Source organism: Andrena cerasifolii, chromosome 10, assembly GCF_050908995.1.
Source record: "Andrena cerasifolii isolate SP2316 chromosome 10, iyAndCera1_principal, whole genome shotgun sequence".
Classification (NCBI taxonomy): domain Eukaryota; kingdom Metazoa; phylum Arthropoda; class Insecta; order Hymenoptera; family Andrenidae; genus Andrena; species Andrena cerasifolii.
The window spans coordinates 8088433-8109006 of record NC_135127.1 but is presented as its reverse complement, the minus strand read 5'-3'; the positions used below and the strand labels follow the sequence as shown (position 1 = coordinate 8109006).

General features: G+C 49.2%; 1 protein-coding gene across 1 annotated transcript in view; it reads left to right on the top strand.

The window, feature by feature from the left end:
* Window positions 1-20574, top strand: part of LOC143373675 (uncharacterized) — a 65281-nt gene that overhangs the window by 31463 nt on the left and 13244 nt on the right. Inside the window, exon 2 of the mRNA XM_076821134.1 lies at window positions 4765-4895. Within this exon, the coding sequence (XP_076677249.1) occupies window positions 4765-4895 (131 nt within the window). The remainder of the gene's footprint in view (window positions 1-4764; window positions 4896-20574) is intronic.

Sequence of the window (20574 nt, the reverse complement as noted above, 5' to 3'; positions counted from 1 at the left end):
ACTCTTGCAAGCTGCTCAATCTTTGAAAATAAATTTCCAACTTTGTTCCGAAGTGTTCAGAAAAGTTCATACGCCTTCTCACAAGTCGACGATCCCTAGTCCTCGCAATTTCTACTGGTATGCTCGAATCGGTGTTTTCGCGTCTGCCCAGTCAGCCTGTTTATTACTTTTTCTCGCGCTGCAACCTCGTATAATGACGCGTCCTCGTCAGGAGCAACGCGTATCTCGCAACTATCGGCAAGTTTTCCACGGTACTGCCAAGAATCCTCCCGGCTCAGCTTCGTCCCGCCTGCCAGCCACCGTGCAAGTTTAAATTGTTTTCGAAACAACCGCGACAGCTCGCGAACTCCCGCTGATCGACGCGTGGCTGAGATTCGTGGGGTTGCCGGGGGGAAACTGGAGCAGGGGGTGAATAATTCCACTTAATGGGTGTGCTCGGTTCAGCACTTTCGCTGTTTTCACGAGCCAGGGGGACGTTTTGTCCCGAATTAATGAAACAGTCACTCGCCAAGCTTCCCCTCTCCATTTCAAATAGATTAATCATGATTAATCGTGACTGTTGGCGTGGAAAGAAGGTACCAGGGGATTGTCAGTGGCTAATTTCAGGGATAATTGAATTTTAGACCGTGAAGGCGAATATTCTAGTAGTCGAAGCGAGCACACCTCGGCCACTCTTCCCAGAGGCCGAGGAAGTTTAAATTGTTATCGAAACACCCTCGACCCGGCCAGCCTCGATCGCGGTGTCCAGGATCGATAGGTAAACGTTTGCCAGCCGATAACGAGCCGCGGATTTCGGGGGCTGTTTGAGTTAATCAATTTTTCCCGCCGGTTTAACGTCCGCGCTTCGGCCTCCGTGAAAATCGATTGCTCGCGGGACGGCTGGTAATTCCGGGGGAATTATTCTCGAAAGGGGGGATCGATTGTTCGATTGTGCGCGATCTCGCCTCCAATCGACCGGCGGAAGCGTTTAATTTTCCGTGAAAATCGGGCCTCCGAGCGATTTAATCGCGGCACAAACGGGGCAGATAAAAATCCTGGCTTCGGGACTGTGCTTCTCTCGAAAAATAGTTTAAAATACTAGCCTGTCCTTTCAAATATCAAAGTATCTAGCTGTTGAATAATTCCTGAAACTATTGAATCCTATTATTTTATAAAATAGGTACCTTCGGTGTTCATTCACGTTTTCAGAATTAATTTCCACCAAACGAACTTGAACCTGTGACACGTGCTATGATCATATTCACTTTCCATAATCGAATAATAGAGAAATTGTAATGGAACCGTGAAGATCACGGGGGAAGAATTTACTGCAAGAATCTTTGCACGTTGGCCGAAGTTATCGGTTAAAATGTGCGAAAAAAAAAACGAACGCGAGGTAAATCACGCGACGGCGGTGGAGGCGACAAGATATACTGGTGCGTCCGCTGGAAATTTACAAGCAATATTTCCACGCCGTGCGAAAACGAGAAACGGGGAAATGTTTGCCGTGCCTTCTGCCCGCCGTGGAAAACTTGTTACGCTCCTTTTTTTTTTACCCGATACACCTATCCGGCTGGTCGTGAAATATTTTCGAATTCCGCGACGTCGAAGGATGGCCGGTCGATTATTAAAGCGGTTCCGAAATTGCCAGTTTACGGCTGGAAGATGATTTACGATCGCCCCGCTGCCTCAGTTTCCTCGCTGCTTGGTAAAAACTCTCTGCTTGGCATTTCGAGTGGAAAACGAAGTTCGGCGCAAGAAAAATATTGCCGTTTCATTGAAATCTTGTATCCACATTCGTGAAATAGCATTCTTTTTCTAAACGTATTCCGCAGTCGAATGCACCATAGAAACTTCATGCTATTTTACGATTCTGTGGTAGGTATTATCCATTCGCCATGTATATGCTGTTTCACTTCCCCTGTGGCTCGATTTCGAAACTTCTTTACTCTCTCAGGACACACCGACACTTTGTTTCGACCCTACTTGCGCTAACGTCTGTTAGCGTTTGTGTACATCAGCCACGAACTACGTGTCCCCACTCCGCGTTCCTTCGTGCCGACCTTTCCACGCGAATCACGCGATGGCAAAGTTCTTAGAGGTTTCAGTCACACATGGTCGCTTCAATGAGCAAGTGCTATTACGTGTTGATAACGTGTTTGTGCGTAGTAATACACCCAGTGTTTCCGTAGTTATTCACTACACCACGTTCTACCACACACTTGCCCACCTTGGAAGATACGCGTAAGTAGTATCGGTCAGTTACTAGTCAGCCGCGAGAATTGGCAGCATTGACGCACGCGTTGGGAATGAATAGCAAATGCTAGATCGCCCCTAATCGCCAATGCAACTCCATCAAAGTATTCAACTAGCGAGACTCGTAACTTTGCCCACAGTGATCAATACTTGATTCGAACTAGTGGTGCCAGACAATGACCAGTCAGACCTCCCTCGACATTCTCGGCGGCTGCTGTATTTCAGCTGCGGTGCATTAGTGGTCGCAACCACTTTGCACCTATCTCTAGACAGAATTACTACTCTGCCCCTATGCCCGTCTATTTTTCTAAATTTTCAAGCTCCTCCGTAAACCATCCCGCGCGATAGACTCTAAACACATTGCGCGCAGCTTGGCGCGGTATCCGAAACTCGTTAAGCATCACTTTCGCCGTCGCGAGTCGCTGGAGCGCGACAAAAAGGAATCTCTTCTAAAAGATCTATCGGAGGCGGGCTACCCGAATCTCCCTAGCGAGAGATTCTCCGAAGGAAACCGGGGATATGGTTCCACGTGAATTTATCGTTCGGTCGAAAGGGGGCAGGGTGAAAAGAGAGAAGCTGAGATACATCCCGACGGAGGTTTCGGAGGGCAGTCTATATCGAATTGCGAGTAGCCGCGGATGATTCGCGGGAAATTGGAAAAGTTACCCTTTATCGAGTCGGTCTCGATGCACCGGCTACCGCCGGACAAAAATATTTTATTGGAAATTGGAACACACTGCCGGGGCACCGAGGAATCCTCGTTTCAAAGAGCCTCCCTTCTGTCTTCCTTTCAAAGCCATTCAGCTTTCGATCTCTCGCTGCTGGCATCAGCCTTTGCGAATCGATCCTCGCTGAAAGCCAGCTGAATAGCATTAACGGTTCGAACGTAACCCGAGCATGCACGGGACGCTCTAATTCGGTGACTTTAATTCCGAGCGCCGCCCCCGAGCTCGCGAAAATTAACACGCTAATTGTCAAGGGACCGGGTGCGATCTTACGAGTTACATGGTCAGGGACCACTGTGACGCCTAGCGTATTAAGTTCGCCAAACTTCGGCCATTATCTTCTTGAATCCTGGGCATTGTGCTCAGCGACCCTGCCTCTCTGTCACATTACATCCACGTGTGAACGGAAATTATTAATATCCGTCTGTGCAGTGGAATCCTGCTGTAGCTGACACAGTCGATGGTCAAAAGAAGGTTTAGAGCTTTAATTTTCACGCGTCTGCATAACCAGCTTAGTACTAAGCTTCAAATAAATAAAATTTAATTATTTCCGTTACCGTTCACAATTCCCACTTCCTTTTGACCACTGGCCTAACTTGAAATACTTGGATTTTTCGAGCGATATTCGTGCCTGTGTAGTTCTGTTTGAAAATCATCGAAAATCGGCTGCAAAAGCAACGAAAGAGTTGCATCGAGCGAGCCTCGCGTCAAGCCGCGAGCGTCCACCGAGTGGCACTCGTGGATCGATTAATTCGAGAGCCGGTGGGACGTGAAAATTGATACGACCCATAAAACCGTTAATCGTCGCTCGTAAATTCGCGTGCGAGTCCCGAAGTTCGGCCAAGAAACCGCGGCCACGACACTTTTCGCTGGTATATCTCTCGCGGGCTGGCTGGAAACTCTCTTTCTGGACTCGTTTCGAAGCGACTTCGAAGGAAACTCGCCCGAATCCAGGAATATCGAGGCCGAAGCGATACCAAGTTTCGCGAGGGGGGAATTATTTTGCTGGCTCGCTACGTGTTTCCTCGGGGAACTTGCTATCTGGCGTTCAAATTGATTCTAAAGGATCGTAGACATTGATTTCCACGCCAATTAACATTCCTCGCGATCATCCACGTCGGTCTCAACTAGATTCAATTCCCCGCCAAGTATTTCTATTTTCCCTGAGCCAGCTTCCAGTCTTTTCAATCTAGACTCCCCGAGCACAGCTCCCGAATCGCTGGAATTCCATTTCCCCAGTCGCCACTTGGAAGTCCGAAGGATTTCGAAAAAGTCTCCTGAAAAATTTCGGATGGTCGGGACTTTGCGGGAGCGGTGTTTAACGCGTTCCGGGGCAATCGGTCGCAGCTGCTTTGAACGGAGCTTGACTTCCCTGTAAGTGTCCTTTTCGCCTGGGTATTCCGAAGTTCAAAGGTGTTCGAAAGGCTGATTGAAGAGTTGCCGGGCCCTTCAGCTTCAAAGCGACACGCGTCTCTAATTTCTCCTTTCGCAAGCAATTTTCCCGTGACGCTGCTTGCTAGCCTGGATTCGAGGCTGAAGGGTCTAACGCATACATATGCAAGGTTTACCGAGGCGTGTCGCGTTTCATACACCATTTCCTTCGTTAATTTATTTGTTGGTAAATCACGGAGCGTCTACTTATCGAAGAAAGAGAGTTTCGATATTAAAACTTTTCGAGGGACGTCTGCGGCCGAGACAAACGGGGAACAGATCTGTTTTATTGTAACTTATGCTCGAAATATAATGTGTGCTAGACACTTGCACGGCCATTTGACATGCCCATATTTGTTTGACGGTGTTGCAGGGGTCGCACATGGCATCAGATGCTACAAATGCGGTCAGTACAACGAGGGAGTAGGCAGCATCACGCCGTGCATCAATTACACCGCCCACATGCATCTGAAGGAGTGTCCTGCCTCGGTCGAATGGTGCATCGTAAGTCGATTTCTCATATGTTCTCGGACGTAGACAGGAGCGTCTTGTCGAAAGCGGATTACAAGGGTACGCGAAGTTACGCTACGTCGAGGGCCCTTGAACGAACAGGAACTCTGGCGGTTTCAATATTTTAAGTTAACAGCCTGCATTTTCTTAACGTCTTAATTGTTACCATAATTCTAAAGAATTTCCATGCAACCAGATTTATAAAATCACAGAGTACCGAAGTTTTTGTCCGGTTATGTACGATCGAAATCTTCTTTCCCATCGAGCCGCGAAACTTCGCTACCAAACTTGCGCGAAATCATATATCTCGGTATGTATAACCTGGAGCACGAGGGGAACAGCAACGAGGCTCGGGTCTCGTACATCTCAGGCGACTTCCGGCTGGAAGCTTGGTGAACTGGAAGGGCGGGAAATCGTGATTTCGAACGGCGAAAAAAGGGGGGCACGCGCGACGTCCCGGCGCCGACGATCATTTGACACCCTTCCAAGCTACGCTGTAACAAATGACGTTATTTACCCTTTCGACCGTACCGAATTTAGCGAGCAGATTGGCCGCGACGCCTTCTGCAAGCTTGCACGTACCATCGCCAATGCTTTCCGCCTTCTCCTTCTTCTGCGGTCGTAAAAAAGCCTTTAGACGTCGCCACGCGATCTTTAACATCCCTTTGGCACTGAAAGCCAAGCATCCAGTATCTTACCACTGCTTTTCCATCGAAAACAGCAAGTTTCACCATTGTCTGGCTAACTTTGCCCAGCTAAAAGGTTCTCGACTTCTCTGGCCCCTTTGACCAGAAAAAGTCGCCAGAATTTCCCTACACACGCGAGCATCACCCGCAAGCCTCCATTCTCCGCGTTTTTATTGCATCTTCATCTCGCTCCCTGGTGCGGAGTCACGAACCCCTTCCACAAACCTTCCCCCAACCATCCTGGTGCAATATCCTGATACGACTCGTCCGATGCAGCCACGGGAATTCATAGAGGACCCATATACACTCGAGTCCCTTTATTGGATCCAGAAAGCAAAACAGAGCCATGTATCATGACTTTCATCAGTGTAAAAGGCGCCCCCTTCGATCGAGGATGTCTTTGGGGTTTGCGAATGGGACTTTCTTCGCGTGATTTGTGCCGCAAGGATTTCTGGCCGGCAATTCGGTTGGCAGAGAAAGTATCAGCAATTATTGTAGCCTCCGCTCTAGGAGTTTCATTAATTCGACATTAAATTCCACGCGCCCCGCAACTGCAAATCAGAAGTTCGTTCGAAAATGCAAAAGGCGGGGCCAGAATCGCGAGCATCGTTTCTGCCCCCCTTTTCTACTCCGGCCAAGTAATCCCCGTTATTAAATCTTTTGATCCTCCCCGCGGTCTCCGGGTGGAAGAAACGACATTACCCGCTCCAGGGCTCCGGAGTGCAGATTCGAAAGAAAGGAAGCCTCGGTAGGATGCTCGACATTGATAACTCCAAGTTCCTACGGTTTCGCGACAGTAATAGATTTTCGCTGGTGATCGATCAAAGGGATCCTCAGCAACGGTATCAAGTGTTTTAAACCTCAGGCTTCTAAGATTAAATTAGCGTACCGTTCGTAAGCAACTTCTCTATTGCTTACCGAAGGAAGTACCTGAAATAATGAACTAGGAATACTCTCAGCTTAGAGTTAAGAGCACAGCCAGGCTATCCCTCAACGTATTTAAATATTCCCCGATGTCTTACCGAATCCTCGCGTTCCTTATCCACGTAATCCACGCTTAAATCTAAGGATTACAATTGAAACTGGCTGTTCCCGTACCTCTGACTGCAAAAATGCCAACAGAACGAGCTTCCCCTGGCAATGATAATTCCACGCGGAACGAATCTCGGAATTCATAGAGCGTCTGGTGGATTCGGTGCAGAGTGGAGCGTGGAATCAAGGGGAAATTGAGCCGCGCGACTGTTGGCGTGCTGGAGACTGGCCCTTGGATAAAAATGGCGTGGATTCTCATTTCTCGCGACGAACGTAGACGATGGAATGATTTGACGCGGAGTAAATGGCGAAGGGTGGCTGTTTCTGCGCGCCGGTTATCGCAAAGTGGTATCGCAAGGGGGAAGAGAAGTCCCAGCTCTATTTCTGACACTTTTACCACAATGGAAATCTCTCTTTGGAAGTTGCGACCGCGAAATAGAAATTTCTCCGAGCGCGGGCGCCAGGTACGAGCACGGGAACGTAATTATTTCAGGTCGCGGGAATGAAAGTGGTGGCGGATTTGTACTCGAGCCCGAATCTGCCTGGAAGAAAATAGGAAGGAGGCTGGTAGGAACTTTCGATGAAGTTCCCCTCCCTCTGCGGCTGCAGTGCTGCCCGGGGAATGAAAATTGCGATTGTTCCCGCCGCCGTATAATCGTCGTTGTTTCGAAGTTCCGCGTCCCGAGATCTCGCGTTTTTATCGCCAGAAAGTATCTCTCCAGCGCCGCAACGTACCTACAATTACGTTTTGTATTAATTTTTGTACCATTAACGCGACGCAGAAGGCGTTTCCCAGCTGCTCCTTGGGAAAGTGGGACGCGCGGGGGTCGCGATTATTTAATTGTAAATAACGTGGAAACTTTTATCCCCTCCCCCCCAGCTCTGGCCTGGTAAAAGGTGTCTGGAGAAATTATAAAAGGTATTAATACGATTTTACCACGGTAAGAGGGCAATTTTCTTCTCCGCCACGCGGAAAGCACTCGGGAGACTCCTTTTCAAAGGGCAAAGAGGAAAAATGTAACGCCAGTTTGAACTCTCGTTTCCTTTCTCTTCGGGCTGCGATATGCAGTCCCGAGAAATTGCGGAATGCTTCTTTGGGACTGAGAATCACTTAGGCAAGAATGCAATTTTCATTCTATTACACTAGACTAGAAACTCAGATTTTCTTGCTGGAGGGACGCGTGCGAACTGGAACGTAATGATTTAACAGCTTGGTATATCAGGATCAAAAATACTTTACAAGCGGGGGGTTAGTTGACTAATTTTTAACACATCCAATTTTTATAAATGGACCATTGGTATTTAATAATGGAATACTAAGTAATTATAGAGCAAACTGTGCGTTGATTCGCGATATTAAAGCATGCGAAACAAGTGAACAAAATACCAATGGTCCATTTATAGAAATCAGAGTAGAGTAGCCAATCGAATTGAAGATATATATAGTGTGATGCTGGTGGAATCAGTAGGCGCTTCGATGTAATCAAAATAACGATTAAGCCTGCCTCGGTATATCTACTCTTCCTTTTGTCGAGCTAACTGGGTTGCCGTTCATTCGCGAAGCTTATCCCTGGCTGGCTTTTCCCGATTCTCTTCCTGTCCATCGGCGCTTTCCGTGTCGCGGCGAGGGACGAAAGCTCGTTCGGTAAACCGAAGTGGAGTAATAGAAAGCTCCCGGCACCGAGAAATAGACCAGATATCGAAATCAGCCTTTCCTCTTCACGCTATCGCTCACGGTTGCAGACAGAGCGTTCTAATCTCGTTTAACATTCCCAGGCGAGGTGTCGATGGTCAACGAGCTGTCTGTCTCCGCTCGAATTTATCTCCCAACTTCGTTCACCGCTTGTCATCGATGATAGCGGTCGGCTGTCCACGTTGCTAATAAACGATGCTGCAGCAAATATATCTGAACGTGGAGAAACTCTCGATAGAAATTTCTGCTTCTCCTTACACTCGCGATAATTCCACTCTGATCTCTCCAAACATTTCTAGCCTTCTTCTCAGAAACACTCAATTACGCTTGACACTGTCATCGCGAACTTGTCATCGCTGCTCATCGTCCCCTCATCAAATTCTCATCAGTCCTCGTCAGATTCCTTCAGCGACTTTCTGCTATCGATTTCGCCCACCCTCCAGCAGAGACAAGGGGCAGCCGCTGGAGGGAGTTGCTGCCACCTAATCAATAGGTAATCGAATCGCGTAATCTGTTTATCGTGTTCCTCCACGTGTCGCGCGCGACTATAGCAGGGACTACAGCGGGACTCGGCGCTCGATCGTGGCCGGCCTCAAAGGAGGAACGATCGTCATCAATTAAAGGGTGATCGGGCGTGTATCCCGCACCGTGCCCTCTGGATCTGCGCGATTCCGCGGCCAATTCCCATCCCGCTGCCTCGAGCGTGGCCGCATTCATCGCTGGCGACTGCATTATTACGAGCCCGCTCGCTTAGCTCTGCCTACTAAATGCGTCGTGTATCCCGGCGTGCCCTTCAAATTACTGCCAACTGCACGCGTTAGCCAGGTATTAATTAACATTTTGCCCTGATAACGTCGAGCTGTCGTGCACGCGCTTAGGGAAGGTCCCGCGGGGTCCACGGTGTCGTTGCTTCGGTCTAACCGGGGGAATTAGTCAGCGACGAGCGTAATTGCCACGGTGTCGTCTCCTTCGACGCTTCCTAGAAGTTGGCCACAGATAGTGCCTCGGTTTAGTCTCTAGCTAGGGTTGATTTCAAGAAGTTATTCAGGGACTCGTTAAGTTCTCGGTAGATCACACCGATGTCGTTTCATGGAGATAAGTTTCCTCGACAGGTCTATAGTTCAGAATTCTCTAGCAAGATCCACGTCGATTAAGAAGCTGCAGAATCGAATTCCAAGATCGCTGGAACAGTATTAGCCGTTCTCCTAGCTAGCGTGCTCCAACCAATGCTTCCTGATCGATCTCTCGATCTCGATTTCCGCGTAGAAACCTCATCTCCCGCGACCAACGGCGGCCCATAAATATTTCAGATGGTCAGGCCGAATTGAATCGCGGGGAATCAGGGGGGAGAGCTTGAATCTGACGCGGTGGGAATGTTTCGAGGAGCATCTTCTTCATTCTTCTCTGTGGACTATGGGCGTGCTTCGTGGAATTATTCAGCGAAGAGGGAAGAGAGCTGGTTGTCTAGATTTCATAAATTTTGGAATTCGATGTTGGAAGAAGATTGCGGGTGAAGCCAGTTTTGTACATCGTTCTTTTTTTTTTTGTTAATTTAATGATGGAGGGATTCTGGCCCCCATGTGACGTATGCCTGTTCTCGCTGCTGATCCAGCGACTCGTCCCGCATCTGCATAGAGATTGGACGACGTGATATGTCGCCTAGCCCCAGCCCCGGCGCTTAATATTCTTTCGAGCCCCGAATTTCGCGGACGGAATGGGGGGACCGCCGATAACGTAGCTTCGATCGAACGAGGTCTTTATTGGCGTCTATCAGCCAGCTCCGAGTCTACTCCGGCATTCGAACGCCTAAGGAACCTCCGGAATCCCTGGAATGAATTATGCTGGCCCCTGGATCCCGGAATTCAGCCGTTCCATCTCTCTTTGGCGGTTCGTTTGCGCAAGCATCGATCCTCGACAAATCTTGCGAATATCAATATCGCGATCGTAAAGACTACTGGAGCACTCCTGGAGATCTTGCGTTCCCCGAGGAGCGGGCTAAATAATCTGGGAGACGGATACTTCCTTCTGAATATCAACCTTCGAAGCGTTGACGAAGAGAGCGTCAGGAATCACTTCCCCAAGCATGAATTGTTTTCCATCCCCTCGCCCAGCGGTTGTTATCAGCAAGCAATCAGAGCGGCGATTTGAATGAAATTTTCGTGGAAACGAAGGGGATCGTGGCAGCAAGTCTACGTGCTGCCGTTCCAAGTGGGCCCTCGAGAATCTCCTCGGCGGAGGCTGTTCGAGATTACATCTCGTCCCGATGGTAACGAGGGTCAGGAATAATAAATCGTCGGGCGATCAGGGGACGTGGCGTGCATGCCTGACGAGCCGTCCGTCGACTTCTTCTCGAAAAGAAATGGGATCGCGTTTCCTCTGACGATCTTCGAAGTCCTAGCCGTCACGCGATCCTCGGCATCGTCCCGGAGCCTGGAAACTATCTTTGCGATACACGATCCACTATTTCAAGGTGCAAGGGAGCCTCTCGGTGTCCTGGTTAGAATTGGGTTGAACCAGAAAGTAGCGAAGAAGTGCCTCGAGTCCTGATTGGAATTGGCTCGGCTGCCCAACATACTCTTTGTGGATTACATCTTTATGGACTTTGTGGAAGCTATTGTTCGTTAAAAGAAGAACGGAGACGAGCACCTTCGGACAGACGAAGTAAACGAAGAGAAGCACAGCTGGCGAACAAGCGCTGCAATTTTTGCTGCCTTCGGACCACGGCCAGCCGATAAACGGCGAGCGGGCTTGAATCGGGCTTTAATCGACCGCCTCTGGTAAACAAGGGCCACTCGCGAAAATCCAGCGAAAGAGCAGGAAAATGACTTGGTCCGCGGTGAATGTATTTTAATACGCTTGTTAAAGCCCCCCGGGCTCGAAATGTTTTACCGCGTTGAAATAATTACCCCTTTCAGCGGGGATTCTTTGCACCCTGGTTCGTTAAACTCGATTCAATCGACGACTCTTTGTGCAGACTATTCACCGTGGACGCGATAACGGCAATAACGTTATAGAAACGAAGATTCCCTGCCTGGTCTCGCCCTGATTCCCTCCGTTCCTGCGATTTCACTCGCGAATTCCGATGGAGTTTCTCGCGGGGGAGCTTCCGAGGTCGTCAAATATTTAAACGAGTTGCTGGATTCCTTAAAATACTCCACGCAGTCACGGAACGCTATTCAGAATCTTACCAAGAGTCGCCTTGAAGATTTCCTCGAAGATTCCATGAAGAATCACGTAACGTTATCGAGTATCAGAATTATTCCCCTTCGTTCGCTTCACACTTTCTCCTCCCTTTGTCGCTAATTATTATCGAGCGCGATTAATTACGCCAGGCGTTAGAATCGTTTCATGTACCAGCACCCTCTTTTTGCGCGGCGGTATCGATTGCGAAATAAGGCGAAGGAGAACGGAAACGGGCGATCTGTTCACGGAGCCAATAAACCTTCGCTGGCTGTTTTAATCCGCGATCGCGGGGGGAACTTGTAGACGGCGCAATTCCTGATTCGATTACCATTTTGATGCAGCTGATTCGATCACTGATCCGATTTGCCCGCACGAACGGCTTCGATGCTCCTCTCGGAAGGAAAGTTTCTTCTGCCGTTAAAGAGATGGAAATTACCGTTCTGGTAAATGATTGATGAGAAGGGAGGAGATAGGAGATATCTTTACCAACGAGGAAAGAGGTGCTTTCAAAATTCGGGGAAAGAAGGAAGGGGTATATTCAAAAGATTCATTAGGGAAAGTAAGGAGCTATGAAACAAGCTATAACCCGTTGCATGTATCTCATTTTATTGACAAGAATTTCCCCTGGAATGCACGTGAAATAGAAATTTTGTTGGGGACGAAGTTGCTGTCTCGAAGAAATTTTTTTAGGACACTCGTAAACTCCTCGGCCCTCTGGTTGCGCTGGTGTAAGAGTTAGTATGGTCGACGCTGACGCATAGTGGCTCATAACTTGAGCCATCTGTTTCTGGGGGTGCGCAGTCGCTTTATATTTATGGGGGTGGGGAAGGTACAAATGCTGCGGAAGATGGGGCAACGTGTACGACGCTATCATTCCCAGCAACAGAATAATAAATGTTATACCACCCGTGTTATTTCCTCTTCTGCCAAAGAACCTGGCTGCTCCTCTTGACGTTATCGATCATTTTCGCTCGATAGAACGAATTCCCGAAGAATCTCGATGAAGTTTCTAAAGTCACGCAAATATAATCATCAATACAGTACATCTACGTGTCCTTTCTCTGGCAACTTTCTATTTTCGCTCGAGCAGACGTCGACTTTTCCGACGGAAACGCGATCGAAGCTGATTGATCGTTACTTTAGCTGTTCCTCAACTGCCCCATAAAATATCTGCAGCGTGAACTCGCGTGTCGCGAATGCTCGTTGCTTTTCATCTGGTCTAGCGACGGGGAGCGACACGATACATCACGTAACCGTGGATCGATACCGACGTTCTCGACGGTAACGATGAAAAGCGTCACACGTCAGTCGCCTCCTATCCAGTTCGTCACGAAAGGAACGTGGAATCGCGGGGGAATCTGGCGTTACGGTAACGAGAAGCTCGATGAAACACTGGAGGACGTAGCGGAAATACAAAAATCAACGGTCGCCGGCAACTGCGTTCGACATTTTTCGATACTTCGATTCCCTGGTCGTCCATTAACGACGGAAACGAAGAGTAGGCCGACGCGGAGAAAAATGGAATAAAATGGTGTTTAAGCGTGGGAAAGAGGAGAGCGATACGCGTGGCCTGCTACGTGACATAAATGAAATCGATTAGTCATAAAGATGTGACCGCTGCGAGCCTACGATATTAAGCTGGAAATGAAACAGCCGGCTCGACCTCCTTCCCGTGCGCCTGCAATCCCCAGAAATGTAACGAAAAAGAGGACACACGGCTGTTTATAGAAGAGGCCAGCAGACAACACAGACCGCGTTTAATCAACGTGTTCGATTGGTTTCTTGGATGGTGCCACCGCAGCCCGCCTATCGAGCCCTAAATCAAACCAGCTTGTTTCGCTGCTATTTCCAAGAGGGAACCGCGACAGAAATTGGGCTGACTTATGGCGGTGCCGCGGAAAAATAGCAAAGAAAGCACGGGCCGAACTTCCGCCGGGAGGACACGCGTCCCGGGGAGAAAAACTCTGCACGTGCCTCGGGAGCAAATAGAATAAGCAAAGTATGAGGAAGGATGCATATCTAAGTACGAAGCGTGCTCTCGTTCGAGGGGAAACGTGTAGTTCTCTTTATCTTATGGGACTTTGTGCTATTTTTAAGGAAATACATCGCTCGGTTAGCGTCCCATACAGAATCATCTCCCTCCACGACGTTTTTAATATTCATCGGGCACGTGAAATGCTTCCCAGAGGGAATTTTATATTTCGTGCGAACTTGTGCGATAATTTATTTCTTAATTATCGCGTACATTTTCCTCGCAGGCTATAATTTCCCACGTTTCATAAGGAGCCCCATTCATCAGGGCGTTTTTATTCTACTCCCCCACGTTTGGCCTCGTTCCTCGGTCAATTGAACTCGATAAGTTTCATGAATCAAACTATAACATCTCAAGCTGTTCAACCTGGGCGGGATATATCGTGCTTTAATTTTTCTCTGAAATCGAAGGGCGATCGAGGGGCTTGCCTTTGGTCGAGGCTGTTTCCGTCGAAGCTGCTGGTACTGTTGAAAGTTCGTTGTCTATAGTCTGCTTTAAATCTGACTTTTTCGGAACCTCAAAGGAAACGCGACTTCGCGATCTCGTTTCGATCCTCATTGCCCGTATCGACGCTGCTTCACCTCTGTTTTGCGCATGCTGCTTCTGAATATTCATCACGCAGTGAAATATTTAACGTCCAGTGGAATTCCACGTTCCCCAGGATCTTCGACTGCCTCCTCCTCATCCCTGTACTATCCCCAGGGAACGCGGGGATGATTCAACAACGAGTGTAAAGAACTCGGCTCCCGCTACGCTTTCCACCACATTCTTCCTTCAATATTTGAAAATATGACCGTCCAGAACGCGATGCAATCGCTCGTACTCGAGCAACCTAACTGTTTTGCCTGGCACTCCTACTGCTCTCTATTAAATTATACATCGAATGACCTTCTGCTTCCTGCGAGATGTCTGCATCAGAACCGACCAAAGTTTCCAAGAAACTGAAACTGAAGGGATCAGAAAAATGGAATAAATAATCCGTGGACAATGAAATCTGAAAATTAATTAGCTTCGCTTTAATCAAATTTTAATAATCCGCGATAGAGTGGAATGAAACTGAACTTCTTTGCTTTCCGCGATCATCTCCGTCGATGGATCAATCTTACGTAAACCTTGGTAATTGCAGTAATAGCTGGGGGTGGAAGTTTGCACAGGCTCGGCGAGTGCGGGGGATGACAAAGAGCACGCGAACGCGTGGTTCCGCGCGATATTTCATCCCCGCGGAATAAAACGCGGCCCGTGAACCCGCTCCGTATGGACATACTGAAAGGCGCGCGTACAATGCTTTTTTTTATCGTCGCCGTGCTTCGATACGCTTTCATACGCGGCAGGACTTTGTGGAATCGTCGATACAAGCCCCACAATTCACCCACCCCTTTCATTCAGCCACTGTGCACTCTCCTGATTACGCGGCGTTCAAAAGGAGAGGGTGGAAAAAAAAAGGAAACGCCCACGACGGGGCCCCGATAATCCCGTTAATCGAAAAATCAGCGCGGTAACAGGACAGCGGCGGAATTTTATTAGCGGGAAGCTCTTCTGGTTCGTATTATTACAAATACCGCGCTTCCTTTGCGCGGTATTGTAATTTGCATTCCCCGTGGATCGTTGGCTTTGATAAAAACCAGTGGCACGCGCTCCGATGCAGCCGTCGCTCTCTTCCTCTGCTCCTTCTCAGCGGGCGTTTAGAATGGAGGATCAGTTTGGGGGCGCGTTGGAAGATTTCGCGCGTGCAACTTTTCTTGATAAGGAAAGGAGCCGTGTGACTTGGAAAACATCTCAGACTTTTTGTCGATCTGCTTCATAGGATATTCTACGTAGGGTTCGAAATGACGGGCTTAAGACACATCAGTTCCGTGCCGTGGGTCTCGATGGTCCGTTTGTTTCAGCGCGAGTGACTGACACGGATAAGTGTGAACTGCTTTCGTACAAAACAGGGAAGCAATTTTTTCCCCACTCACGCTCACCCCACACGCGTGCGTAGAATTTTAGAGGATTCGATGACGAAGGCAGTCTTTAAGAGAAGACTGCCAATTTCCTGTCTTTATTTACCCAGCCCTGAAGGGTCGATACTTGGATGATCGTGAAGACCGTCCGGCGGAAGGAGCGCACGCCGAAACGGAGATGCAGGTGGCCAAGCGTAAAAAGAGAGCTTAGAGGCTGCTACGGGCAGTTTACGGGGGGAATGAGAAAAGGAGGGCGAGAGGGATAGGTAAGCTCCTTGCGGTTTCACCGACGGGAGCGTGGGTCGAAGCCACGCTCGAAATGCCAGGCCCGAAAGCCCTCGCCATGGCTTTTACGGCGGAGCCTCTTGGCCTTTCCCTTCCGTTCCCTTCTGTTCCCGCCGATTTCACCCCGCTGCTGCTCCAAAGAGTGTTTGCAGTCACGCGTCACTTGCCACGGATGCATTATTTAAGCGACTACACCGCGAAGCGATGAATTTTTCAATTTTATCACCGACTGCTTTCTGGATGGCAGCAGCACCGCGGAAAACATCTTGAATAATCTCAGCAGAGGTTATTATACGGATTTTTTAAAAGAAAGTTCATAAGATTTCCCAGGTGTCGGATGAACTTGACAGGGAGGGTGCGATGGAACAGCTATGGATATTGTTAAACGACAAACAATGGCGTCAGGGAACGCGATGTCATACAGGGCCCATAACGATATTTGGATCGATGGCGCGGTCGTTAATCATCGCGACGCGGGATGGGTGAGGAGAGAAAAAACGAAACGCGAGAAAGTTGGTCGGTGACAGTCGTGAAAGGCGACCGAATAAAAGGGGCGAAAGGAGCGGGGAATGGGCGAGAGAAATAGGAGGGGTGAAGAAAGGCAGGCTCGCGGAATCAAAGCGGCGCGATTTCCCGGCCCGCGAGTCTTTCCACGTTCCATTTCCCGTGTTTTAATGCATAAAACATTTCTGTCCCGGCGATACCGCGTCGCACAGTCGATCCGTTTGAGAACATGGGAACAGGGGAAACATCGTTTTCGCCTGGAGAACAACGTTCCCTCGCTCTTCCCTCCGCTTACCTGGAAACACTTCTCTGGTCGCGTTGCCACCTTTGTCCGCACGCGTCACAGTCTTCCGGATTTGGAAAGCAGTCACGGAAAATATTGAGTCCCAGTAGAAGGAAGCTTTGATAAGGCTTCTCTTACGTCCATCGTCCACCTTAACGTCCACACTATTTGCAAGCTCCCTTAATTCTGGAAGCTCAAACATCCTATGGAGGGTGAAACATATTCCAATTGATATTACACGCGGGGGATTTAGGTTGCCCCTTTCGAGTGTCCGGAACAGGTTTGCAGGTTCACTTTTCATTCTTTCTGGAAAGAAAGCAAGGGACGATCGCCTGGTATTTTCTGAAACAGAGTTATCTTTACGATGCCCCATACATTTTCCCCTCCGCGGACGGGAAAGTCCAATATGGGAGACGCTGGAGGGAGGCAATTTCTTCGTCTCGTATATCCTCCGAGGTTGCGGCGTGGGACTGCCGGTGAGATCTCCTCGGTATCGTATTTCGTTGTTTCCACGCGGAAAAAACCGGCGCGGTAGGACTGAAACAAGGGTGGGCGGGAGTGAAATGGATACGCCTGGGAATTAGTACGTCCACGAAGGGGTTAATGGCTGTTTCGACTATATTCGCCACTCGACAGGCTGCTTTTTCCGACGAGAGCTGCCTTTCATTCCTGCCGGATGCTCGACTGCCAGCGTTCGCGTCAATTATTTCCCCAGAGAGCTGGAAAAAAGGTTTGGAGGAAAGTTTCAGTGAAACCCGTGCGGGTTTCCGCGTCACTTCGCCATCGCACGCGGCAACTTCTCTCCGAGTTCGATAAACTGACGTTCTGCGGCACAGAAGGCACCGTGGATAGTCGATTATTTGTACCTTAACAGCTGTTGGAGAATTCTCGGAGAGCCATCGAGTGCTCGATTCTCTTCCCCTTTTCTGTTATTCTACGGTCCCCGCGCAACTGATCGTGTTACGGTTCTCAAGGCGGCGCGATTGATTCTTCTGCTAATGGGTGTCGGGGAATGTCAGGAACCGAGGTAAATCTCTGAGCAAGCTTTGCGTAGGGATTTGGGGGTCGTCCCGGTTTTATCGAATCATCATTTTTTACTCCAAAATATCGTGGCTTCCATCGCGTCAAATATATCCCGCGAACTGACACGAATTCGATTACCAGAGTGACTTCGGTCCAAATGAGAAGCCTGGTGAATGTTTCAGCAACACTTTGCAGGGGTTTGCGCTGCTGTCTGATCAATCATCGCCTGTGATTGATTCCTTTCGCGATGCGGCTCACCTCGATTGGAAGAATTGAGTCTGTAGCAAAGAGCTTCTTCTTTCGAGGTTGAATTAGGACCCCGACGAAATAACAGACCTTGCACAAAATTCCTCGATAAGCTCCCTTTCCCATACAAAACATCCACAGAAAAAATAACCACACTCTCCCCTAGAATACCCCTAATCACTTCAGCCATCAACACTTTACTTTACCCCAACTTTCCAAAGACACCCCCACACACCTACAAAACACATTACATCCCCGAGTCTCAAGCTTCCCAAGCCTCATATCGCCCACAGTCTCGTCTATCCCAGTGTTCCCCAATTTTCTCTGGAAGCTCGTGCCCTAGTGGGCTCGACAGACAGCGTCCATCTGGTTCGAGTAACTACTCGACACAGAAACCCACTGGCACCCAGTTAGCAGTCAGTGGATCCACTGGTTACACGTCTCCTTTGTGTGTCTGTCATCATCTGTGCGCTGTCTTTCCGCCGGTCGCGCAGAAAGGAGAAATTACTTTTATGTCGCGGCGGAATTCCATCCAGCAGCTGGCTGCTGGCCGCGATGGTGCTTGAAATTTTAAATGCCTTTGTCCCTTGTCTCCAACCCGCCCTCTTTCTACCCCCTTTTCCCCACCGTTCGCCGGTAGTGCGACGAAAATTGCGGCCCCGTTGACGTTTTCCTCCCGCGCGCCGCACTTACCCGTCGGTATCAAAATGGAAACGACGAGCGGCCTTCTAAAGCGATCCAGATGCATCTGGGATTCTCGGGTGGACCGAGATCCAGGGTAACTGGGAAATCGTTGGATCTTCAGCAAACAGGGGGATGAAAGGTTGGACCGTGGTCGTTTGATTGCTCTTTTTGCTGGACTCTTCGCTTGGCCAGGCGGAGATCGACCGAGGATTATTTTACAGGGCGATCAGCGAGGAGTCGATTACTAGGACGTAAGATTTTTAGTCCATCCAGGGGTGTATACATTGTAGCATTCTCGGTATTGTTCAGCGTCTCGCTTTTTAATTTAATCGTAACGAGGCGGAGGGCTTCCCTTCACGCCATTTTCCTTTGCTGGCAGTATTCAGCGGGCGCCGAGTTGCGCGACATTTTTCCACCGTAATCGCGCTCGTTTCGCTTTGAAGCGGCATCACTCGCGGCCCCCCTCCGTTATTGTTCGTTTCGGTTTGCCCGTTCACAAAAGACGGCTCCGCGGACGCTGTAATTGACACGAGCGAAGAGGCGGGGAAACATCCAGGGGCTGGGAGAAATGTTTTTTTTTTACTTTTTATAGGGAAATTCGTTGAACCAGAGGAATGCTGGCGCATAGGTTTCTTCCGCGTGCCGTTTCCGGGGCAATCTGTTTTCCGAGCAGTCTTGTTCCCCAGCTGGGAGGAAAGTTTGGAAAGGTGTGGAATAAACCGAAACACCGTCCCCGCATAGTTTACCCAAGTTAAATAGCATTCTTGCACGGCGCAGCGGGCGCGTGGCGCGGGGAATTGCTGAAAAATTGAAATTTCCCGTCGCGGGGACAGTTTCGGGGCGCAAAGCGAAAAACTCCCCGAGGAAATCGACTGGGAAATGCCGTCGTCGTCCCGAGTTTGATCCCAGCTTGGACGCGGACCGGCGGGGAGGAGAAAAACATTATTGCCTCGGACAGAAGTGTCATAAAAGTGGTTTTTACGAAACCTCCTAACGAGATCGCGATGGTCAGCGTTCGAGAGGCCATCGTTGATCGATAACACCGCTAGCTTTAACCTCGTGGAACGTGTCTCGCCGTCACATTCTTTCAACACGTTTAAACCGCGACGAAAGCTCTTCGCTCAGGAAACATCGAATTTTTCGACGAATAGAAAAATTCTTAAATTCAAGAATTAAAACTGTACAACCCTCCGCGTTTCCAATATCAACTACCACCCTTTAAGCTTCCAGAGATACTTCTTTCGCAAGGAATCTTTGCCAATATGGAGGCCCAATCATTCACGGTTCGCTTAGCCAACGGATCCTCGATGCTTATTATCGTGCCGAATCCCTTCGCTTTTCCCCGCGACAAGAGGGTTGTTCGGCTGCGTGTCGCGGCGTACCGAGGATTTCCTCTCGAGGAAGCACGCGGTTTAGCTAGCGAATGGGAATCCTCGCCGTTCCACAATGCCAGCCACTTGCACGTCGATGCATTCGCCGTTTGAACGGCACTCGACGGGGCGAGTGGGGGTGAAGGGTGGCGCGCCCCCTGCTCGCAGAGGACGCTCCGCAGTTGGAAAATTTTGATTGCTCGAACAACTCGCGCGAAATTCGTCGGCAATCATTTTCACTGCCATTGGAAATGGAAATTCACCGGGAGAGGAAGCGCCGTGGAGGAAAGTATTTCGAAACTTTGATTCTGGTTTGGAACGCAGCTCTAGTTTATTGTATTCCGAAGATAACATTTTGGCACACATTATATGTGTGTTTGAAGTATGAGGTACCGAGCTGGATTTATATTGCGAATCTTGGGAGTTCGTCGAGTAATTGTCGCAGTATTCACGCCCATCAGGGGCTTTGAATTATTAATGGTTCATTGGTGTTGTCTATGGTCCCATTTCGGGTGAAATTTGTCCATCTCCGTGGGCCAATCGGACACAGAGTAGCCACTGAGCGATGTCCAATCGATACATCGGTGTTACAACTATCGACAGGCTGTTACTGCTGCCTGACACTGTCAATCATTAACCACTGCGCGGCTGCCTGACTATTGAGGCGCCTTACTACTGCCAGTGAGTGACGGACTGGTACAGCGCGATG